The following is a 26,345-nucleotide window of genomic DNA, read 5'->3' as shown; positions in this document are numbered from 1 at the left end:
AACAAGGTTATATAAAAGTGATGTTTGTAGACACATTCGGTTATTATTTCACAACATAATCCAACATAAGACGAAATCCCTTTTCATACAAACGTTCGTCATTTTCTTCTCTAGATTTATGGACATTATTGAAAATATATTGACACAATATGTTGTACATTAACCACATCTATGCCCCTACGCTTGATTTTTTTGAGTGTTTGGGTTAGGAGCATTTAAAAATTTGTATGAAATCAGTTTTTCACTCTTAATTTTTACAATAATCAAAAATAAAAAAAAAATGTTACGTAGGGCATAACTATGGATAAAATATATCAAACGATGAAGGGGCCGTCCACTTTCCTCTAAAGTGTTCTACCCATAGGTTCAACGTTTATACGACTACAATGATTTTTTATTTATACTCTTTTTAATACGCTTTTATTAGGTCGACCTGTACGTAGTTACTATGTAATGGAATCTAAGGTATCTAATTTAACCATCTTCCAAGGATCGTAGCGTCATGAAAATTGCCAGCTGTATGTAGTTCTGATGACAATACAATAATATGGTACTGTCGAACTGATCTGATGATGGGGCCGGAAGATATGAACTGGAACTTCATGATGGAACATCGTATCATAGCTGCGGTTAGATTTGTTACAAAAGTCTTGTAATGAACTTTGATCACGATTAGGTTTCAAGGTCTGATGATGAAGCCGGAAGATAGGGACTGGCATTCCATGATGGAATATCGTATCATAGTCGTGTTTGCACTTGTGAGAAAGGTCACGTAATGGACTTTGAACACGATCAGGTTTCAAGGTTATAACAAACCACTATGAACCTACACCATAAAAAAGCGTGTTTTTCTAGTGTTTTTTAAACTATAAATTTATATATATTAAAATGAGTCGATATTCCGATTTTGGTGCATTTATCTTAATTTGCTATCATGATATTTTAAAAGAACTTCATTTTTAAATAAATAGATAGTCGTTTTCTTTTTCAAAATGTGCTTCTCAATCTCAATTAGTCTCCAATATAATAATTTAGTTGCCAAATAAATAATTGATACTTGCCTTAAAATAAACAAAAGCTGTAACGGCATTAATAGTAATAGGCCACCAAACCAAGGAAAAAACAGGGAAATAATTCGTGTATAAGCGAATTTTGGCATAGTTGTAGGTAAAGGTGACTTACACAACATACTGAAAATACTGATAGATGATTAGGCATCGGAGTGTAATCGCAGTTTATCGCATGGTAAGACTAATAGCGAGGTATGGAGTCGACATTAGCAATAAAATTCAACTCATATTCTTACTCATACTCATTCATCTATTTAATTACTGATTTTAATTTTATAGTCATTAGTCAAGGACAAGAAAACATTCTTAATAAACACAAAAAACACAAACACACGAGACTCGTTAACAAACGAGTTTGTAAACGATCTTTTAATTTTGTCTTTCAGGACACAAATATAACAAATAAGAATAATGACCATTTTTTTATATTGATTAATTTATATTCATATTAATTTTACCTCTTTTGATATACAAATTAGTTTTTCTATGAAATTTCTTAATATAATTAATACAAAAATGATCATTATTCCTTTTTGTCATATTTATATATTCAAAGATAAAATTAAAGGATCGTTTACAAACTCGTCAACCAAGAACGTTGACGAGTTTGTAAACGATCCTTTAATTTGATTCCTTGATCCTCCATGATTATAAAATTAAAATCAGTAATTAAATAGATGAATGAGTATGAGTATGAATATGAGTTGAAATTTATTGCTAATGTCGACTCCATAGCCTCGCTATTAGTCTTACCATGCGATAAAAACTCCGATGCCTATAGATGATGGTGGCGCCAACATATAGGGGGAGATTGAAAGGTCCCTTTTTTAGTTTTTCGTAAATAACTCTTAAACGGTGACCTATAGCAAAAAATATTCTTACACGCAAATAATCTATATAAAATTGCCTACAGGAAAGGTTCTGTACACTTTTTCGCTAGGATCAATACTAACGAAAACCTAAAAAAGGGACCTTTAAACCTTTAGGTACCGAAATTTGCTCAACTTAGTTGACCGGTTAAACACGTGCCTTTTGTTTATACTCTTATTAACCTACCTACACGCAACTCTAATGCTAATCCGTCCTCAACCTGACAGCCCAATAGAATTGCAGCTCGTAATCGTCTGGCGTGACAATTTTTAAATCCGATCGGTGCGGCCAGCTGCGCGGTCGTTTACCAAAAAGCGCGCTCCCGGAATTGTACGACCAGCTTATCACGCGATAAAAGCTATGATTGTAGATTATAGTGGATCAGAAATTAAAAATACACAGTGATCGGATATTTTTTTGGAAATAAGTGAATAAAGATGTTTCTCTTCGATCTGTTATTATCAGCTGGTATAACTACGGTGGCATTGGTCTCGTATTTGTTATTATTTAGAAAAACATCAGCAAGAAAAGGGCCCTACAGATCACCAGGTCAGTCACACAATTATATGTGTTTATGGAGCTTTATTTCAGGCATTTAGTGAAATATTTGCGCAATTTTCACAACCAACTTTGTTATAGGTATAAAGAGTTCTACTCTAACAGTAGGTAGTCTATGTTCTAAACTAAATTGTATGTATGTATGTAAACACTTCATTGTACATAAGACAGCTTAAGATACAATAAAACAGGATGTGTGTAATGTACAAAGGCGAACTTATCCCTAGGGATTTCTTCCAGTCAACCTTTGAGCAATTGAGATTAAAAAAGTAAAACATGATAGACAAACGAACACTATTATAAAAGTAAAGTATGGTTCAATGATTCCCTCTTCTCACTCTCTTCTCTCATCTACTCAAAGGTTAACTGGAAGAGATCCCTTGAAGGGATAAGTTCGCCTTTGTTCTTAGCTTTAAGTTCCTTTTATTATGTGTTTTTGTACAATAAAGAGTTTACTACTACTACTAGATTATTACGTAATTGTATTGAGAATTTCTTATCTCTTTGAAAAACACTGACCCTTTTAATATTTTATCTAATTGTTGCTAAGCGAAACATTAACTTTAATCGTATTCAGATAATAGGTAATTTGATTATCATAATTCTTATAAAATCACCGTACAATGCTTTCTTACAATGTATCTACCTACAACACTAAAATAAGAATAAAAATACCTAACTGGACCAAATAATAAATATACTTAAATACCTACCTAATTTTGATTCAAATACAAAAACCTCTTTTGCTAAATAAACGGTTAAGTAGTAGCTGAGTTCCATTATATCATACTTACCTACATTATATAGTTTACATATATACCATTATATCTCACTTAAAGTGACGAATCAATTCTAGTGAACTTATATAGTCCACTGTTAGGTATTTAATAATGTGTGCTGCACAGGGTGGAATTACCCCCTAAAGCTGGTCTGCGCGCGGTGGGCTGTCCGACGATGGAAGTCCCGAAGAAATGCCACAACTCTAACAGAAGACTCGCCGCTTCCCACCCTCACGTCTGAGGGCCTGGACAGCATCAGCATTAAAGCGACGTCACCACAGGGACCTACCGTATTACTCGGAATACGCAAGTTGTCTGGAAAAAAGCCGTTAGCAGAAATCACTTTCCACGTGAAGCTAGCGGACGGGAGCGCTTACAAATTACTACGTAAGTCGACCTTGATACTATGTCACGGATAAATTAATGCGCGATCTTCCATATCTATAACCTTGACTTTTATAAACTAAGGGCCGATTTAGACGGCACGCGAACTCGCATGCGATTTTAGTTACATTGCGGACTATTGAGGTTACAACTAATTCGGCGACCGATCAAATACCGCAATGTAATGAAACTCGCATGCGAGTTCTCGCACCGTGTAAATGAGCCCTAAACGTAACTACAATCAAAACAATCATGCATGTCACATTACATCACAGATTTATCGCTTGTTTGTCCATGTGTGTTAGTGGCCTAGTAGGTAGGTATATAGCTGCACTTTTTTAACAACAATTACACATAGTTCACGGGAAGAAAATCTTGAAGTCTGTAAGAATGCAGTGATGTTGTAATGTTGTAAGAAGTTCCTAAATGTTTAGTCGGTACTTAGGCATCCCATTTCCTATTTATTAAAAAATTTAATTCAGTCAATAGAGCCCTTTTTACAAATACCATACAGACTAACATATATTATGTATTTATATTATGCTACGATCCAGAATTTAAGAACGTCTAAATTAAGGGCAACTGGACAAAAGTCAAAGTCAAAAGTCAAAATATTCTTTATTCAAATAGGCCTAGCAACAAGCACTTTTAAATCGTCAAATTTTACAAATATCATCTTAATCTAAATATCAGAGCAATTTATTGATGCAGTTATTATTGTTCTAAAAAAAACATTGTACTATTATAGATATGGTAAACTTAATAATAAGAATTTCACAAAAGGATCGTCAAACATCAAAATTGTATAAAAATACTAGTCTAGAACCTTTCTAGAATAAAATCTAAATGTCAAATAATACGGTATATATATACATTGAATTATCAATTTCATCATTAATAACATAACAATAAATAATTCATTCTTTACAATCTTTACAATCACACTTAATCCCACGGTGTTTCACAGGTCATAGGTAAAGTATTTCATGTTGTCATAGAATGTTAAGGCAACAGTAGATACGCAACGTTTATCTCCTTTTAGTTATGCGTCACTTGGGTCAATATTTTCTGCATTGATTTCATTAGTTTTACAAATCAAAAGAGTTCTTAAATAGTTGTCAGTTTTTCCAATCGTTTTGCTAGTTACCGCCTATACCTAGACACAATAATTATAGCTTCGTACTCCACAGATAAAACTGCGCATTTGCTACGTGACATCATGTTCGTATGACCATATTGAGTTGACCATCGACTGGGCTAGACTTACCTACTAAATAGACAGTTGGTACCTATCGGGAGTGGGAGGAATGTAACCCCGAAAACAGAATTATCATAATTTCAGCAATTGTATTAATTATAGACAGTCGTTTATTTGTAGAAATACGGGGATAAATATAGAATTAAATTAAATGTGATATTCGTGGCTGTTAAGGTAGGATAGGAAAAGCGTGGTTTGCATTGGAATTAGATAAGTACATTTATTAAATTTTATGAAGTCTAGTGATTTCAATGGTGATTTCTAGATACTACTTAATAGCAGGTTAATTCAAAGTCGATGGGGCCGGCGAGCAGTTGCAAAATAACTAAATTGCAGATTTAGCCAAGCGAAAGATAAGGTTTTGGACTGCAATAACGGCGAAGTCGAAAGTGTCAGGCAGGTGTCTACAACATTGTTTTCGGTAACATGTCGAGGTCAGTCGCAGTCAAGGTTTAGTAGTACCAGGGTATATACTGTCATAATAATCGCACCTATAGGTACGTACAGGAAATTGCAACATTCATTGATTAGATTTAAGGTAAATTTTATCTACGGTACTATTTAAAGGTGTTTAGAGGAGTTTCTTAAAAGAGCATTAGGTCCTTGACTATAGATAGACACCTGATGCTACTACTATTTGTCGATAATACCAAAGCTGTATAGCCACCAACAGGTTATGGTTATTAAACGCATTTCATGTCATTCACGAGAACGACGTAATCTATATTATAATACATAGATGCGGCATGCGGCAGACCGGAACGGTCACTATAGCTACGTATTTAGTAGAATCGTTATAACAAATCCATCAATTTCGCAACTGAAATACCCGAATTACCCGAATAAAAAAATATTTTGGTGAGCAATTTAATACCCTATTGTATAAAAATTCTAAAGAAATAAATGTAGGTATTGCCAATTCTATACACAGCTACACATTGGCTACACAGAGTAGGTACTAATAGCAATAAAATAAATAAATAAATAATTGAAAAACAAAACAAAAGAAAAGTAAGTTAATTTTAGTTCTCTTTTAATAAAAGGGAACCGCCTTCAAAAAGCCAAAACCCACTAAAAAGCACAATAGTGAATTGTTTTACAAGGGGGCAAAGTTGTTGTTTAAACGCTGGCGCTAATATTGATACCCGAGCAAGCGAAAGATTCCAAAATTGAACCACGACCGTAGCGAGTGCTGGAATCTTGAGCATTGCGAGGGTTTCAAGGCACGAGGGTTAAACAAACTTTACCTCCAAGTGAAACACAACATTTTTCACCACATCAAAGTGAGGAAAATACTCTATCTTTATCTTTAACTATAAATACCAAATTCAATTTTGGAATCTTTCGCTTGCTCGGGTATCAATATTAGCACGAGCGGTTAAAATAATAACTTTGCCCCCTTGTAAAACAAACAACTATTTTATACCCCACCCCTATCCTAGCTTGTCCAGCCCCTATCCCGTTGTAAAGCAAATTTCTGCCAAAAAGTAATTAATACCTAATAATAAGAAAATTAATAACCATCCGGGTAATTACTTAGTTTGTCAAGTCGGTGCCAAACCAAAATTATAGACAACGAAAGTTGCACTTACTTACATAAAAAATGCATCGTTTATTCACTACTTTAGTTCTTGCACTACTGACTACTCGTATTTCTTTGCTTAGTTTGGAGCTAGGCCGATTTGTGTAAAATTGTCCCTAACTGTTTCTTATATTTTTCTGTTTGGCAGCAAATAATGTTTTTGTTGGTTAACATTGGGTACCAACTACCAACCAAGCATACAACTTGTAAATAATAGAATAACTGTTACTATAGGTCACCCAGACACAGCAGTAGGAGCTTGGGAGGCTACGGATGGGACGTGGCACGCAGGAGACCTCAAGATACAAGTAATAGAGCGGCACACTCGCTTGAGGATCATCTTCAACGGTCTCGTCACAAAAGTTGGGGACAGTACTACTCATCACGCTAAGTTCAATGCCCTGTAAGTCAATATTCCCAAAGGTAATTTGAAATAGAGGTCATCAGGCCATCGTTCGAAAAGATGCCACCATACCTTTGGCCTACGCCCGGTAAGATGGCGCTACTTTTTGATATTGAACAAATTTAACACATATTAGTGAAAGAGTAAGGATCAAAGTCTAAAAGTTTTAGTCATGTGTCGAAAAATTGCAGTACATTTACTGTGGCTACAATTTTTTTTTTTAACATTCCATCTCTATTTCAAATGCTCTTTGATATTACCAACAAATATATTGCCAATGTCTGATAGAAACATAGTGGGAACTAGAACTCCGTAGTGGAATAAAGTATCTTAAGTGTTTTTTGTTAAAAAAAAACATGATATACATTTAGTGAAGTTTTTAAATTCACAGGTTTTGTGAAAGCATTCATACTAAACACTCGATCCAATAGTCAGTACCTACGGACTGTTAGCATGTGGTTTGAAATAGTTGTCTATAATGGAGCAAAGTTATTGTTTAACCCCTCATGCTATATAGTACATCTTGCAACGAGGGGGGTAAGTGAAATTTTGCAAATGAGGCCTTTAGATGCACGACAGCCGCAGGCTACTTCTAGAGAGCCTTTACGAGTTGGTGTGGTAAACAATATTTTGCTCCCTTGTGACACAATACACTATTTTCTACTCGTAGGTATATTTTATTTTTTGAATTACTTATGGCTTCGTAGATCAAAGTATATTAGCATACGTTTTAATGTTTGTTCTGCCTGAACTGAGTTTGCTATTATTATAAGTTAGGTAGGCGCTTACAACGATTTAGACAACTTGTTATATAATATATATTTTGCAATACCTATTTACTTTCTGTAAATAGGTATACTAATTTGGTCAATCCGTTGGAAAACATCGTACATGCTTTTCAAAAACTCTACTAAGTTATTCAGCAAGCAAGACATGAAGTACACGTACAAATACCACAGATTAATAAAAAGTTACTACGTCAAATAATTAAAGTAAATCGTCCATTGACCTGCTACCTAGTTGATTACTAAGTTCTGTTACTCGATTTGCAACCTCTTTATTTCCGTTAAAACAAATGCTACCGAAAAAATAAAGAAATGACGTAATGTGGTGGATTTGTGAGCTATAATTATATACCACACATAACGCTTATCTCGTCGTAACTATAATGAATTGGGGCCTAAAAGAGAATCGTATCGCTGTGATTGCGTTGCACAAATGTGGGCGGGTGCCAAACATGATTTTGAAGTTGCTTGAAAACCTAAAAATCAACAAACAATTTGTTTACCGCATAATTAATAGATACAATAGTACTCAGAGCTTCGATGACGGCAAGAGGTCTGGAAGACCATGCACCATTCGGACCCCAGCTCTAATAAAGGCAGTGAAGGCGAGAATTGCAAGAAACCCCGTCCGGAAGCAAAAGTTGTTGGCAATACAGATGTCTGTGAAGAGAAGCTCCCTAAAAAAATTTATCAATGAAGACCTTGGACTACACGCTTACCGCAGACAAAAAGGTCATTTGCTTAATGGACGATTAAAGACTATGAGGCTAGAGAGAAGTCGCGTGCTATTGAAGCGGTACGCACAAAATGGCCACCGAAAAATAGTATTTACAGATAAAAAAATATTTACCATTGAAGAATGTTGTAACCGCCAGAATGACAGGGTCTATGCAAAAAACAGTGAAGAGGCGATTGCGGCTGTTCTGAGAGTGCAACGAGGCCATCAGCCCTCTTATGTGATGATTTGGCTGGGTGTGTCATACTCAGGGCTAACCTGTGTTAGTTCTGTTCTGTGAAAAAGGTGTGAAAACTGGGGCCAAAGTTTACCAGGAAACCGTTCTCGAACCAATAGTGAAGCTCTTAAGCCACACCCTATTTAAAACCAGCCATGGGTCTTTCAACAGGACTCAGCTCCTGCACATAAGGCAAAAACAACTCAAGCCTGGTTTCGAAGGAACAAAATTGATTTTATTGCCCACGAAGACCGGCCGTCCCTTAACCCCCTAGATTATGCCATATGCCAGGTTATTGAGGAGAAAGCCTGTGCTAAACCCCACACAAATCTTGACTCCCTCAAGCGGTCCATAGTTAAGACAGTGACGGAATTAGACATGACAATCGTGCGTGCCGCTATTGATGACTGGCCTCGTCGTTTGAGGGCCTGTGTCAAGGCCAGAGGGGGCCATTTTGAATGATATAGTCATATGTAATTCCTTATTATGTGTATTTCATTTTAAGATATAGTTTATTCAACTTTCGTTTGTATATTTTATGTAGATAAAAATTATTGCAGTAACAGAATTTAGTAACCAACTAGGTATTTCCTGTCTCTATGACCAGCGCATATTGCTGTCCCGCTCGCACAGTGTCATTGACTGCTGGCATTACGGTGACAGGAATATAATTACGCGCGTGCTATAGAGATAGGAAAAGGCGGGTCAGTGTACGATATTCTTGGTGCTTGGTGTCCTTAATTTACTATTCCTTTCCTTCCTTTGTTACAGTTGGATAGCGGCGTCGAATCCGGTGCGGCATCCGGAAGACTGGAGCAACGAGTTAGCGGCAGAAGCACTCGCGCTCGAGCCGTGGCGGGACGGGGACTGGCCCAATATTTTGTGAGTGATGGCATTTAAAATAATCGTACAAACTTCTAATACCAGATTTCGTCAGGATCAAAAGACATACAATGACTTATAGAACCATGGCTAGACTAGAATCAGAGGCAACGGTGACCATGGGTACCAATTGACTGATTATACTATATTGTACAGATTGGAATTTAAATTAGTTATATTACATCTTTCAAGACAACGTACGAAAAAAAGGCGGGGCACCTATGTACCGTTACGTCTCATTTCAAACCCTCATAGCTTCGTAATTAGGAAACATGTAAAATAAATTAAGTTTCAACAAAATAGCTTTAATACTTTACGCGCTGGCCATAGGTTGGAGCGAGACACAGCGATCGGACCTTTCGTTCCCACTTATGGTTGTCGCCTTGGCCGAAGCCATTTATCAATAACTAAAATAAGACATTTTGGCCACTTACTGACACAAAACTCTAGGGTACTTCCCGATGTCCTAGAAAGCGGAAATTTGGCACGGAGCCTAGGATTTACATACGAAGAACAGGAAAACTAAGAAGTCTCTTACTTTCACCCCATCCTCCTCTATAAAGGGGGGTGTAGTTCTGTATACAGAACTTAGGACACTTAGTGATCTTAGGAAACTTCCCGAAATAAATCTATTACTCCCACCCTCCATTAATGGAGGTGCAGGCATAAACGGCCTAGCCGTAGTTTTTGGACCAAGTTTCAAGGTTTATATTATAAAGTCACGGCTTAGGGGTTTGGCTTTTGATCTGGTAACTTTTTAACAGTAAAAGCTACTGAGTCTTGGCCGCCAATTTTATATATGAAGTATTTATGCTGGGATATTTTACTACCACCATTAGGTACGGTCAGCTGCAGTGAGAGATGACACCCCCCCCCCCCCCTGCATAGACTGATTCTATGCAGGGGGGTTCCCTCTCTCTGCAGCTGACTGTACATGAAGCTCATTTATATACTTAACCCTTTTCCAGGCATAGTACGATTTATCGACCACATACGCGCCATTAGGATTTCAACTTTAGTATTCCGATTTAAGGTTCAAATTAGATTACACTTTCAGGAAATGTTACTTTTCTTTAAATGAATCATCAAAGCTGGATTAATTGGAATATCTATATTTGGATTTATTGGGAAAACCTTGTAGATTTGTGCGGCCTGGAAAAGGGTTAAGTGAAATAGATTATCAGAAGACACGCCAGGACCCTTATCTCATTTATTCAAACAATCAGCATGTAATTTGTCTAGATAATTGAATACCGAAGTTTATCTTTTAATTAAAGATATCGTTGAGTAGTTTAGGAATAAAAATGTACACGTTACACGTCATGATGATGGATGCATGCGAGTTAATATAATCTTACTTCAATGTACAGTCAGTATCAAAAAGATATAGGTATAACACAACTTTGTTACCATACCTATAGAAAAAAGGACGTGTTCCGATATATTTGGTTACATTGATCAACCTTTATCTGCTGACTGTATGAAGGTTACATTGACAGCTTCTGACATATAACCGTTCCTGGCGCTTTGGGCACGACTTAATTTAATGTTTCCATAATGTATATTTGACTAGCGTCGGCTGGGTTCTCGCTCCCTTTGGTCGTCCCTTCAAGACTGAGAATCGTGGTCATGACTGGATAGTCCACATTTGAAGTGTATAATTGGCTTCCATCGGCTTGAATTAATCTGGATATTATGTACTTATAGACTTTAAGATGTTGATTATAAATAAAAATACTACCAAAATCTTTATCATGGCCTGTTGACCTTATATCCGTGGACTTATTTTCTGCTCTGTCAATAGGGATAATGTGCAGGTAAACAAAGTGATTTGCGTACCTAAGTAGGTAATCGCTTGTCATTATGTTGCCAAATTATTAGGTAAAGTAAACAATATGTTACGATTTCACATATTACGCACATGATGTGTTTGAGGAAACAGAGTATGTTGATAAATCCTTAGGAATTGGGTTAAGTACGATATGCCACTTATGCCTTAGGTACCTGTTAAGTGTTTTATCAGATTGATGTGTTAATATTATCACTGATATTATATCATGCCTAGTATACGGACAATAACGGTTAGGTAATAGGTAATCATATCAAGCCTTTAAGGAATTTTCTAGGCGCCACATTAGACGTTATATCTCGGAAGTAATTTCAGATTAATTCACGAAAGCTGGCACGAATGGAATGAATGAAACTTTCATTGTATGAGTGACACTTGTATCGATACAATCAGAGCCACCATTTTATTGGGTAATGTGATATAGTAAACACCCCTATAATGGAACAGGCACCAGTAATGGAATGGTATAAACAAATCCTGTAAAACAAGCATTTACCATCAGTTTTTAATCGCTGGCAACATTTTACCATAAATAAGAGCCAAAGAGCTGCTTCAGTTTAATTTTTCATTGATATTTGTGAAATTAAAAATTAATGGCGCCATACACCCCATGACTGGAGCAAAAAAACATACTTTTAATTGGTTAATAATATTGAAACCAATTTCAGTAGCTTTCATTAAATACATAGAATACATAAAGAACGAATTGGACATTCAATTTTTAAAGCATAAAGCGGTAGAAATTTTACAAATGTCGGTGAAATATCGAAAATACTCCAAATATTCTCTTAAATGTCCCATAATTGGTGCCGTTAACATACACATATAGATATTTTTTTATGTGTGTATCAAATTACTCATTCGTTACATTCGTGCCAGTTCTTGTGAATTGATCTGGACCTCAGTATTAATATCAGGCAGTATATAATAGAATGAGGATCATCGCAATGTTTCGTCTAGAGTTAACCCAAAGCTGATTCTTCACAGACTACAGTGTCAGTGGAAGAGCCACCAAAAACGTCAAATTCCTATGAAATGAAAAACAGAGTTAGCTAAGATGACCTCCTTGCTTAAAAATAGAGGGCTTTTTTGCAAAAAAATAGATGATAGGCGGCTTACGTGAAAAAAATTAAAAATCAGTCTGGTTGAATTTGTTTTTTACGTTTTACTTGTTTACGTAATTATGTACGTATAGAGGCGACACGACAAGTATAAAATGAACCAATCACATAAGAAACAGAATATTTGTTCAGGGATCGATGGGAAGACGGCAGCTGGATGCAATGGGGCGTGGTGCAGGGCCGGTTCCAGGTCTTCAATCAGGACGTGGCGACTATGAGCGAGTACTTGCAGGTACGAGAAACGAGAAAGTTCCCAGGATAAGAAACCCGCAAAAGCTAGGCTGTCCATTTGGTAGAAATGATTCGGTGGATGACAGTGGCAAGTGGTTTTATCTATCATTGGAAAAACCTTATATCCGGGATCGGGAGTATTTTAAAGGATATTCCGATGATCTGCAGGTTCGAGGAGTGAAGGAGCGCAGTTGGGCACCGTACGGCTACCAAGGTTTGAGGAGAACGGTGGACATAATGGTAGCGGCTAAAGATGGTAGCGCCGTACAGCTAAAAGCGGTGGCTTACAAGAATGTTTTGACGCAGTGAGTTAATCGCTTATTCTTCTCAATTAGGTAGAGATTTATTCAATTTTCAATTCAAAGGCGGCTGAATATGAAATATGTATCGTAAAAATATTTATTTATATATACTAAGATGGTTGGTTCTTTGTCATTTGTCACCATGCCTGTCACGTTTTAACAAGTATGCAAGCGCGAAAGTGACTTGCATTGTGACAAGTAATAAAAATGGAACCATGCTGCCACCGCTGAGTCTTCTTTTCAGTATGAAATTTTAATAATCAGAACTTCAAATAAGATATTTTTAGTAATATATGTACTAAGCTTCCTCATATATTCTAAACTTGCTAGTTGGATGAAGTTTATTAAATCAAGCAAAAAATTCTTACTCAATACAAAATTTCATAAAGTTTCTTTACAGGTGCTATTCAGGGTGTGTCCGATTTCCGGACTTCCAAGTGCAAAGTATCACGGCCACTGATTTCGTCATGTCAGACTTTTGCGAACTACCGGTCAGCGTACCGAAGAGTTATACGATCAATGTGAGCAGTAAGTTTCATTGTTCGAGTGAGAATAAATATAAAAAGTTATCGTACGTATACAATGAGGTAGTTACCGGTGGAAACTATAATTATATTATAAGTTTGATTGTTCATATAGTTAAACCTTTTTACTGCCGTGATCATTGATCAGACAGCGATTTTCAGGCGATGTCCAAAATTATCTAAATTCACTTTTGTTATTGAGAGAGTAAAAACGGGAGTACAAATAGTGAGGTAAATATGAATTTGCTGGATTTGACAGCAACGACTGAAAAAGAGAAACGTTAGAATTGAAAATAAGCATGCAACATCGACCTTTAGCAAATCATGAACCTGCGACTCGCTACTTTTTTTTTCAGCAAAGGATAAGGACCTAAAAGTAGTGGTACGGATCAACTCTAAGGGCGGACGGTTATTCAGCGGCGTGCCGTATCAGCAAGAAATGATGTACCGCACGCTGGTGGTGGAAATCAACGGAGAACCTGGTACGGGGATTCTGGAGTTGGGCTACCAACCGACAGGTGAGGATCGACGGCCATAAATGTTACTACTAATGTTAATGTTATATAAATAAATGTTATTCGTAATAAACACACGATAAGCAACGGTTCTTAGAATAGCCAACATTTACATTAGACACGAGAAGAAATAATTTGTTGCCAATACAATAATTTCCAAACGCGATAATCCTGTCTTTTACAACTCGACAGTGTTGCTGCACCTCATAAGTAACTTACGATTCTTTATAAAACATACTTTAATGACATTCGATGTAGACAAAACATGGACCGTCAGCTCAAAATATTTTTGATGCAATGTAAATTTTGAGTTGATTCCTTATATTATCTGGTGGAAATGACTTTTATTTGATTTGATTTGGTTTGATTTATTTGGTATTTCATAGTTAGTATTTTCCTTGCGTTGGTGTGGTGAAACATTTTGTGAGCACCAGGATGGCGGGTAGACCTTCGAATGCCATACGATGCGGTGAATTTCAACGAAATATTTATAAACATATTGTACCTTCTGTGTTCCTCTCCCTAAAACGAGACATTGAACAAAAAAGGTCCACCCGCCGTTCTGACGTCAGAAAGGCCTCCCGCCATCCTGACGCTCACAAAATTTTGTGTTTCAGTATCAATATTTTTTTTTATTAGCCTGTTTGAGTGTCCCACTGCTGGGAAAAGGCCTCTCCCCTTGATTTGGTGTTTCCTCCGGCCAGTTGTTCAGGAAGCTGTCCAGGTCATCCCGCCATCTCTGTTTGGGCCTGCCCCGTCCACGTCCCTCTATCGGCATCACTTGAGTCTTCGCGCGCTACATTTAAAGTCCAACCTGAGGGCTTGTGTTGCTCAGATCTTGGAGCTATTGCTTCAGTTCTGCTGCAGTAGGGTCAAAGAGAACGATGTCGTCGCGAAACGAAGATTTGATAGCCTCCTATCACCGACGACTATTCCCCTAGCCTCCCAGGAAACCACCAGGCTCTTGAAAACTTCTTTGAGGGTACTTGTGAATAGTTTAGGAGACAGCGGATCACCCTGTTTGACACCTCGTTGTATAGGGAACGACGGACCGGAGTACTGAAGTTTCATATCGGCGGTACTATTACTGTATATATTTTTGATTAAGTTTATATAGGTAGGATTAATGTTTTGCTTTATGAGTGTGTTTACTATGGCAGAATGGGTTATGCTATTAAATGCTTTTCTGTAATCAACAAATGCTAAATACAGGGGGATCTTAAATTCATTACACTTTTCAATGATCTGGTTGAGTGTGTGGTGGTCGGTGGTGGAAAATCCGGGACGAAAGTCAGCCTGTTCGGGGGGTGCGACACTAATAGCATGCGATAACTTTAATAAATGTTTTGTAAATATGTGACACCAGACTGATTGGTCGATAGTTGCCTATGTCGAACTTATCGCCTTTCTTGTATAAAAGTATCATATTAGAATTAAGCAGCTTTTGGGGTAATTGTCCTGTTTTTTAAATGTTATTGAATAATTTTGCAAGGGGAAGTAAAAGGTTAGTCTTTCCGAAAACAAGTTCCTCTGTGCTAATCCCGTCAGCTCCAGAGCCTTTGTCGAACTTCATCGTGGACATGGCTTTACCCACTTCCTCGGTTGTGATGGGAGAGATAGTTTCAGCACAGTAATACTTTAATGTACAGTCAGCGTCAAATATTTTGTAGCAACCAAAGTAGCCAAATAGTTCGGTACACCATATATTTAGTATGGTGTACCGAACTATTTGGACACGATGACTGCTACAAAGTATTTGACGCTGACTGTACCTACTATGCGAGTTGGAAGGATCTGATCTCTAAATCTATTAAAATATGGAATATTTCAGACATAAGAGAACCAGCTATTCGCCTCGCTCCGGCGCGCGCCCTCAAATGGCTCGCAGCAAGTGAAGTTGGGCCGGTGTCGTACTGCGCCCTCTTCGAGTCTAAAGTGGCTTCCTGTCCCGAGTATGTGGGCGGCAAGGGCGCTTCGTTGTCGTTGCTGGTGTCCATGCAGGAAGAAGAGGTGATTTATGACGAAATGTTATTTTTAGTTAATTTAACGTACCATGTACGTGTAGGTACATATGTACTTAACCTTTTTCCAGGCATAGTTCGATTTATCGATCGTCATTAAATTCGACATACGCGCCAATTGAATGTCAACTTTACCGCTTCGATTTAAGGTTCAAATTAGATTTAACTTTCGAATAGTGTGACTTGCTTGTAAGTTGGATTAATTGAAATAAATATGGATTTTTCGTAAATACTTTGTAGTTTGGTGCGGCCTGGAATAGGATTAAGTACATTACATAGTAAATACAGCTTGTGTTATGTACTCACTGCGTTCAGAGGAACCGCTACCATGGATAAACAAGTTTTAGATGATTATGTATGACCTACTTACGACATTGGTTATTTTAATAATTAAAAATACTTACAATTATGGAAATAGTAGGTACATGAATTAAGAGTTTTGCGGGAAACAACGTGGATAAAGAAGAAAGATCTTTATCTGTGAAACAACTAGGTAAACATCGCAGAACATTTTGGTTTTGATTGGTAGCTTAAGGACTACTCTTGGATGTACTCGTATTATACATTTGAATATTACGAGTATAATACGAGTATATAGGTACGTTATGGCTGAACAGAATGTGTAAAGTTCGAGTGGTTTTCAGGGTTACAAAGTTCCACCAGGCTATTGTCTGACTACTAAAGCGCTCGACAAGCATCTGGAAATGAACCCGAAATTGAAGGAAGCTATACTAGAAATTGAAAAGGCTGGCGGTGATTACGAAGAGGCACACTTTAAACAAACATGTACTAGGTAACGAACATTGTTAAGTCAAAAGCCCACTGCGGCGTACGGAAAATCATGTGCACATTCATTCAAAATTAGTTTTGTATCATTATCAAGATATAGACAATTAAATTCTATAATTCACGAATAGCAACGGCACTCGCACGCTTGCGTCGCTCTAAGACCGTTTAATAGATACATAATAAATAAAATTCATACAATATAAACTTTTACAGGGCAGCACAGTTAATAACTGAAACTGAAATAACGGGAGATATTAAAGAAGAAATTCTAAAGGAGTTAAATGACTTAAAGAAGAAGGCTGTAAAAGCAGGCTTAGGCCCAGAAATCCGCTTCGCAGTTAGGTCTTCAGCGGTGGGAGAAGACAGCGAGTCACTCTCCGCGGCCGGGCAGAACGAGACCGTGCTCGGGTGTACCGAGGAGGATGTGCTTCGTGGCGTGCAGAAGTGCTGGGGATCTATGTTCGCGTTCACTAGCGCGTACTACCGCAGGTATTGTAACACAAATTCATACAAAATTTTTGTAAATCTGATTTAGCTGATCCCACAGATAATATATACATGGGTGCAATTTGTTTCAGACAAAACGGTCAGCAATGTCTGTGTGGTGGTGGTGTAGTAGTGCAGGCGTTAGTTTCGCCGCGCGCAGCTGGCGTCCTGTTCACTAAACACCCTGCAGCCGGCGATCCTTCGCGGCTTCTTATCACCGCGAACTACGGTCTTGGCGAGGTCAGTATTAGCAGGGTTCTTCAAATTTGGTCCAGGCTTAAAGGTAAAATCTTTGGTACTCGCACACAATTGCAGCCTCAGGAGTTTACCACATTACACAAACGAAGTTTTTTTTAGGTCGGGATGCTCCGAATTGGAGGCTTAAGTACTAGATGTTAATCTCCTCTATTGTATTTTCCAGAGCGTGGTATCTGGCGCAGTCGAGCCCGACACGATAACAGTCATTCGTGGCCCAGACGGCGGCCTCACGATATCTAGCATCGTGCTCGGCTCGAAGACGTCCCGTGTGTCAGCCACCGGCGGTGTCGTAGAGGTGCAAGCAGTTTCGGAAGCTGAGCGAGGAGTGCCGTGCCTCGCGGAGAGCGAGGTGTTGAGGCTGGCGAGGCTCGGTGTGCGACAAGAGGAGCTGTGGGGCGCGGGCAGGGATATAGAGTGGGCTGTTTGTGAGGTAATTATTCAATTGACTTTTCGGTTCGATGACATCCCGTGTTTCAGCGGTAGCGGTGGCGTGGAAATGCAAGCAGTGTCGGAAGCCGAGCGAGGAATTCTGTGCGTCGCGCAGAGTAAGGTTTTGAGGCAGGCCAGGCTTGGGGTGCGCCAGGTAGAGCTGTAGAGCGCTGGCAGAGATATGGAGTGGGCTATTCGCAAGGTAAATTTTTGACTGTAACCTATTTAGAAGATGCAGAGGTTGTTGTAAGTTCAACAAGAATATGCCTCGTTGAGCGGAAAGTCGAAGCTGGCTTGTTGGTATAAGGACTTCTGCTGCCTTACAGCGGCTTGCAGCAGTTACCAATTATACCATACTTACCTGTGACATTGAGTACCTAGTTTTTGATGTAGGTACGGAGTTGTAGTCAGCTTGTTGGTTATTTAAGATTAATGTTTATTTTATGGCATTAGTTATGCTCTATATATTCGTTTTTGGTAAATGTATGAATAATACAACATTGTTATATAATTTGTGAAGGATGGCATCTACCTGCTTCAAGCACGACCTATCACATCTCTCGAGCGATGGACGGAAGAGGAACTACTCCACGAAATGGACTACCCGATCATGTCGGATGACGAGCTCATAACCTTCGCTAACACTGGCGAGGTAAGTTTTTATATTTTTTACGGAATGGTACATCTGATTCAAATTTAACCCATCACATCTTTGGAGCGGTGGTCAAAAGAGATGGACTACCGGATCGTGACGAGTGACGTAAAGCTTAGAAAGTGGAACTAACGGCAGCCAAAGTACCTACCTAAAATAGTTTGCGTTGTGGTACAAACTAAAGAGTTCAAATAAGTACCACTACTTCTATGGAAATAATCGATTTCATAGGAGTACTTTAACTAGTGTGGAACGCAATTTAAATGTTAAATCCAGTGAGTCTTGTATTCTAATTTCTTGTCTTGAACACTTTAAACAATATGCAGTTTTAGATGTTTTTGCCAATGAAAAATGTCATTGCAATTATGTTGTTAACAGGTGTTACCCAAGGCCCTGTCGCCGTTGAGCTATGACGTAATGTTGCGACCGCTACAGAGAGCCATCGATCGCATGATCGGCAGCAACCAAGAAGGATTCGACCAGAGTATCATCGTGACCCACAGCCGCTGCGCTATGGCGCTGTATAACGTGAGTCCTTTATTCTTTACTATTGTCTTCGTTTACCGCGATAGTTACTTATTAAATAAAACTATTTTATCTACACACATATCATAAACCCTCTATGATGCCTTCAAAATCCGTAAATAATGGCCAACATTACGATAAACTGTTTTGTTACAACAAATTTCTTATCTGTGATAATGTAGTTATAGCTTCATAACTACATCAAAATCGATTTGGTTATGCATTCAAATTTGGAACATCTCTGAAGAAAAAGCAATTCGATTTGACCTCTATTCTAATATCAGTCGAGATGCCTTTTTGTTCGAATTGAAATGTCAATTGCATACAATTTTGACATATCTCGCATGTTCGTTTGTATCGAATGATACGGAAATACGCCCCCGACTCTAGTTTCACTAGTTTGTCTCTGAATTAAAAAAAAACTACATGCGTGAAAAAAGTTTTCATTTACCGCTAGTGGTGGGTCGTTGACGGTTTTCGCTTCAACGAAACGAAACGTTAACTTAGAAAACGTCAACTAGTTGAAAAACTAGTTGATTTCGTCAACTAGGTTTTTGCTTTAACTGAAGAGAAAAAAGCATTCGCGTTTCGCGTCAACGGAATCTAGTCAGTTTCAAGGAATCTAATCAGTTTTAAGTATAAAATGAATATGCTTTGTTGTTTTTAAAGTAACTATAGCAAAAGGTGCGTGTAAAATGAGCGATAAAAAATTTTCGGTGACGCCACCACATATCCGCGAGGTCCGCCAAGAAACGATAAGGCAACGATGCCTTAACGGAGGCTGTAATTTCGGTTAGTGAATATTTCATAGAAAATTTATAATAGTGTGTAGATAAAATAGTGTATGCAACTGTACATAATTAGGCATTAAAACACTCGTGTATTTTAATGCCTTTTATTATGTAGCAGTCACATAAACTACTATTAACGGATATAATGAATTCATAATAGGTACACCTCGACGTTTCAGCTTGGAATCCAGTAGTCCATCTGTTAAAGGAATAAGAAAGACATAGACCTGTGACACCAAAGCTTTCAATGGTGTGGACATTTTAGTATAATAGTGTTACTTAAAATAGGTAGTTGTAATGTATAGCAAGCTTTATACGCCTATTTTGCACGAATAACGAGCCTTTAATTATAATTTTTGTATTTGGGTATTAGTTTTGCACACATTGTAATTTTGACAGTGGTGAATATGTTTTTACATATGGTGCTACTTTATGTCGAAACTTTAAAGAGCCATATGTACCTACTGTAAAACGTTGTACGATACACGTGCGAATAGGTAATTCTCAACTCGTGTCGATTTAAAACACTCCCTTCGGTCGTGTTTTAATTTATCAACACTCGTTGCGAATGTCCTATTTTCTGCACCTGTATCGTAAATAACTATTTCCTCCGTTGAGCACTAAATTAGTTAAATGGTTCGAAACATCAGGATGGATTTGAAATTCATTATAGGCGATATAATTTGTTGAAAAAGTTTTATTTACTTTATTCTTCGTTGTGTTTTATACTAAAGTCGCTGATTAGGTATCATTGTAGCGCACAGTTGTGAATCCTTTACTCTCTAATATGTTATTAGTTCACAAAAAATGATAACATAGACTTATTTTTTCAGTCGGTATACAAAAGGGTATCATCAGAAATCGATGTGGGCATCCGCATGATCGAGATGGCAGTTCACGGTCACAAGGTGGCCGACGATCATATTTTCAGCGTGGCCTTGCATCGCCGAAAACCGAAGTGGACCGACAAACCTGCCATGATATTAAAAATGACTCAGGTAACCTAACTTATCAATCTTATCATGTATATATCGCCGGCAGATCGTAAAATCAGGCAGATCATGAAATTCTTCGAATATCGCGAAACGTGAAAATTATTGTCTCATTCCAGGGAACCGGCGGAGTCCCGCTTCATATTTCTGGACAGTTTGCCCTTGGGGCATCTGAAGCACCGTAATAAGCCTATCCTACTTATATATTGGTTTAATGTGACAACAGTCAAAACATTATACAGGAACTTTACAATCGGCCTGATTTTACGATCGGCCGCAGATATATACATATAGCAAAGGTTTAGTTTGGTATGACAAAGTGGCCGACGACCTTATATTTTTAGCGTAACTCTGTACCGCACTGGACTGGCAAGCCTGCCATGATCTATGAATCGGATAAAAAAACCTTATCCTATATACAGGATATGGTTTTTTTTACCCGATTCATGGAAACGGAATCTTGTGCTATAGCACAAGCCTCCTCTGCAGTCTCTGCACGAAATGACGAAAACTTCTTCAATATACCGACAAGCCCGGAACGGGGATTATTTTTTTTGTCAAGGTAGCCTACGACTGCGTCTGTAGCGTGCCCCGGTATGTCCCAGGTTAACGACCTTATAACTTGCACAGCAAGGTTCAGTTTCCTTCGAACATAATAGATACTGATCGTATACATCCTAATAGCCCTGTGAACCTTCACACAAGTTGTGTATTGGTTGAAGTAGTTTACTTATCCATTCGTTTTATCGTGGTTTATTTTCCAGGACTTACTGTTCACCAAATGGCACATGAACGACACGATCAAGAAGGTCGACCGAATGACCATCGACTCGTTCAAGTCAGACCGACCCGAGGAATACCTGGCAGCTTTGGTGGATTTAGACCAAGATATCCGACGGTTCGCGTTCAACCACATGAGCACTAGCGCTGCGAGTTCAGCTAGCCAGTTTATTGCTATGACAGTCCTGTTGGAGGGGGGGCAGGGTATGTAGACTGTCATTTAACATCTTGCCAAAACAAATGCAATTTTGATTCGCCACAATAAAAAAAGTAAGAGAGTTATATAGGCCTCTGGGCGGCTAGAGGAAACAAAGCTAAAAAAATATTGCTAGAAGAAAACGAAGACGATCTATGTAGTAGGATTGGTGTCTTATACAAAAACCTATTAGAAGTCTCAAATCTTATTAGAAGTAGGATAGGGAACGCTTTGGCAGCTTCGCAAGATCTAGAGTCCCTCCTGGAACCCATGACCTTTTACTGCGATTATTCGATTACAGTAGTGATTTAGCCTTTACCGTATTTGTGTGTCTATAGTAGTAGTGGCAGTAGCCGCAATTTCCTTAACTAGAACTACCAACCCAATCATTTTTCAGATTTCACCTCCGAGCAATGCAACGAGATAAGCGTAATCCTCAGTTCAGGCGACGTGTTGTCAGCCGAAGTGCCGCACATCCTGGACCGCCTGGCACGCAAGCTGGGCGCCTCGGGGAAGGTGGAGGAATTCCGCGCGCAGAAGCCTAAGGACGCGCTCGGCTGGCTGCAAGATAATCTGCCAGATGTCCACAAAGAAGTCATGGAGTTCTTGAACAAACATGGCCATAGATGCATTATGGAGGTAGCCCATTCATTTATATTTTCTATACAAACAACCCGATTTACATTTATCTGTCTCCTTATTCTTTTTTCCTTGTTGATACCTTCAAGCCCATAATTTGACCATGTATATTTTGGTGTTGTCAGTTCGACTTGGCGACGAAACCCTGGGCCCTGGTTCCCGACGACCTGATGGAGGTCCTGCAAAACATGCGGCCTCCTAAGGAACCCATCAAATCGCACGCCAAGACTGACGCCGAAATCATCGCAGCACTTAAAACACCCAAGAAATCCAGCACAAGGTATCTTCTTCTTATGAATAGTAAACCCAAGAAGTCCTGGCTTCTTAATTTATAGGATTGGTATTATTGGCATGAAGAGACAAAGAAGCAATTCCAACATATTTTTTTAAAGCCATGATTTTTACTTCTTGTGGCCTGCATCAGTAATTCATGAATGTAATACTTCGTGTTCCTTCTGGACGCATTGGTATATGTGGGAACTGCAAATGTGTAAATCTGGTGTCCATTCCAGGAAAGTCCTACGCTGGCTTCTACCTCTATGCCGGCGCACCGTACGGCACCGCGAGGGTACTAAAGCGCACCTAATCCTGGCCATTCACAAAATACGGCTAGCTGTCCGGCGATTAGGCCAGCTCCTCGTCCAGCGGTGGTACCTCCCCGATGCTGACCTAGTCTACTACTTCCGCGTTCACGAGCTGCTGGAGTATATCGAGACGAGAAACCCAGACTTGCTTAAGAAGTGAGTATATTAGTTGCAGCGACATTGTTAATGTACCAAGTACAAGTTATACTATCGACAAGATACGGCTAGCTTTCCGGCGACTAGGCCAGCTCCTCGTCCAGCGTTGGTACCTCCCTGACGCTAACCTGGTCTACTACTTCCGCATACATGTTACTGGTACTTATATAGGAATCCAGACTTGCTGAAGAAGTAAGTAGGTAAGGTGGAGTGACATTGCAAGGGTTAGTTACCAAGGGTCCATAATATTGCGGTAATATACAAAAATACTGGTCGTCTAGCATCTGCCTGACATTACAATCTGATACATGACATCTGATAAATGTTAGTTATGGATTTTAGGATTATTCTATATATGTTTTATGAACATTTACAGAGCCATGCAGCGCCACCAGCATTTTACTGCTTGGTCAAAACTGCGATTTGCCGAGTTGAACTCGGGCTGGCTGTCGCCTCTGCCGGCGGCGAGGCCCCGCGTGGAGGCCGGCGACGCGCGCCTCGAGGCCACGTCCGTGTGCGGCGGCGAGACCGTAGCGCGGGCCTGTGTCGTCAAGGATCTTTCGGAGGTATACACTCGCTACACGCAGTACTACTAATGCATGCCGTTAAGGCCCAACACAAGGGTAGGCTATGGAACTCTCCGCGAGCTCGGATCTATACCTACGAATCTCGTCCCGTTCACGGTACAAAAGTAAGCCAGTTGGTTGTCACACGCGCTCACGTACGCACGCCGCGTCGCCGCGTGCTCGAATATGCCAAAATGTATGCGAAAGAAATATCTTCGTTACGAACAAATAACACAGTTTGTAGTGTAGATGGATGCAAAAACAACAAAACTAATAAAAAATATCGTTTTTGTTCTTCCGATAGATAGGAAAAGTAAGTAGACATTCTTAATATAAGTACACCTATTGTTATTATTTTTAATTACGATATACGATGTATGTCTATTTGTGTTTCCGTCCGTCTGTCACCAGGCTGTATCTCAGCATGAACCGTGATAATTAGCCAGTCGAAATTTCTATACATTATGTATTTCTGTTGCCGCTATGACAACAAATACTAAAAACAGAATAAAATAAATATTTCTTTCCAATCTCGAGGTCCTCATCCAATCACCGAAGTTAAGCAACGTCGGGCGGGGTCAGTACTTGGATGGGTGACCGTTTTTTATATATAAAGGCACGGAACCCTTCCTGTGCGAGTCCGACTCGCACTTGGCTGGTTTTATTTGAATATCTCAACAAATTATCTATCAAATATTATCGTTTTTCAGATTGGACAGCTACAACAGGGAGACGTTCTAATAACGCACTCGACTGATATTGGATGGTCACCGTATTTCCCTCTCTTGACTGGTATCGTCACGGAACTAGGGGGACTCATTTCGCATGGTTAGTATGCGATGCGTAATCTCCTAGAACCGAGTCACCGGACTTATCGATGCGGAATCGGCTCGATCTGATCGCATATTATTTTACCAAACATGTTTATTAATAGCGTTTCGAGCCAATGGATATCGTCCAGTAGTTCGAGCACACCCAAACTAGTAGGTAGATTGATACAAAACCCTTTCCGGTCGATATCGAGAAAAGAGCAACGGAATTTCGCTCGTTTTTGTATTTACACAACTTTATCTACCTACGTGATCGATTTGTTGCAATTCGCGTCGCGACTTTATATCAAAGCTTACTAGTCCAAAACAATAAATTTGTAGGTTATGTAGGCAAAAATATCAGACCTGCGGAATACCAATGGTGGGTGTTTACAGGAGCGGTGATAGCACGCGAGTACGGCCTGCCATGCATAGTGGGCGCGGCCAACGCCACGGACATGTTCCGCACGGGCGACTTGGTGCGCCTGTCCGGCACGCGCGGCGTGCTGGAGCGCGTCACCGTGCCTAAAGAAGAAAACGCCTAGCTGCCGTGACTCAAATATGACTCGTGCTATATCATTTTCATTGATTATATCAGTGGCACACGGTTGATGAAGCCTTCCCTCCTACATACGGATGTTACAAACGATTGTGAGCGTGTGAATGTATAAATACACCCGCCTATTCAAATCCATTTGTACTGCAGTGAGCTTTATCACCTTTAGTATGATGCACATCAGCGTTTTTCAACATGCTCCTAGTGTGATAGAAAACATGACCAAAAACTGAAGTTAGCCCGTAGAAATAATTATGTTTACTGTCGGATTTGTGGGTGATTGGGAATAGGCCGCCCGAAATGAGTTTTTATTATGTGATTTATTACCTCATTATGATAATTCTACAATATTATACAGTATTTTTATTACAAAGTTGCTTATTTAATGTTTTATTTTAATTTATACAAAGTGATAAACATTTATTCATAAAATACAGCACTATACTTGGGCAGGGCCATGTAATGTTTTGTCAGCCCTTAGAAATAATATTTTGTATACCAACAGATATATCATAGATGGCTCGATATCGTGCCCTAGGTTAGATTTTATATTGTGATTTATTTAATTAGCTATTATGATAAGTATACAATACCTATTTACCTAATGTGATAATTTATTGTATTTTTTTTTAGATATTGGATTTTATAAATTAATATACAAATTATTCATAAAAGATTGTATATATTTCAAAAATTCCCATAGTAGGTAAACAGATCACAAAACATTCACAAAACGCTTACTGGACATTCACAATTAATTTCGCTGTGAGCAAAATTGTTCATAAAAGATTGTACATATTTCAAAAATTCTCATAATAAAGAATTCACATTACATTCCCAAAACGTTCACAAGTAATTTCACTGTTGGCAAAATTGCCGCTCCTAGTAGTATTTCCGATATAAATCAATTTAGTTTCTACAGCAAATAACTTAGGTACAATTTCCGTCGCTCCATCTAAATACAATTAAAAATATGTTCGATTTTGCAATGCCCAACTTTTCAAACGCCGATCTCGATTTCGCACGTATCTCGCCTGCGACTTAAACATT

At 38.7% G+C, this 26,345-nt stretch overlaps 1 protein-coding gene across 1 annotated transcript; it reads left to right on the top strand.

Annotated features, from left to right (window-relative positions):
- The first annotated feature begins 1,912 nt into the window (after nt 1-1,912).
- On the top strand, nt 1,913-25,676 carry LOC133518847 (putative phosphoenolpyruvate synthase). The gene is made up of 23 exons (XM_061852588.1): nt 1,913-2,489; nt 3,404-3,664; nt 6,736-6,904; nt 9,414-9,524; nt 12,627-12,726; nt 12,894-13,030; nt 13,428-13,555; nt 13,908-14,069; nt 15,898-16,076; nt 16,732-16,880; nt 17,090-17,365; nt 17,455-17,602; nt 17,784-18,050; nt 18,570-18,701; nt 19,080-19,229; nt 20,851-21,015; nt 21,774-21,993; nt 22,383-22,624; nt 22,750-22,904; nt 23,137-23,364; nt 23,741-23,930; nt 24,641-24,758; nt 25,136-25,676. The coding sequence occupies exons 1-23, from the start codon at nt 2,378-2,380 to the stop codon at nt 25,282-25,284; spliced, it is 3,948 nt and encodes a 1,315-aa protein (XP_061708572.1). The 5' UTR covers nt 1,913-2,377; the 3' UTR covers nt 25,285-25,676.
- The last annotated feature ends 669 nt before the right edge of the window (nt 25,677-26,345 follow it).

This window comes from Cydia pomonella, chromosome 6 (assembly GCF_033807575.1).
Source record: "Cydia pomonella isolate Wapato2018A chromosome 6, ilCydPomo1, whole genome shotgun sequence".
NCBI lineage: Eukaryota > Metazoa > Arthropoda > Insecta > Lepidoptera > Tortricidae > Cydia > Cydia pomonella.
Note: the sequence above shows the minus strand (reverse complement) of the source record. Positions and strands in the feature narration are given on the sequence as shown.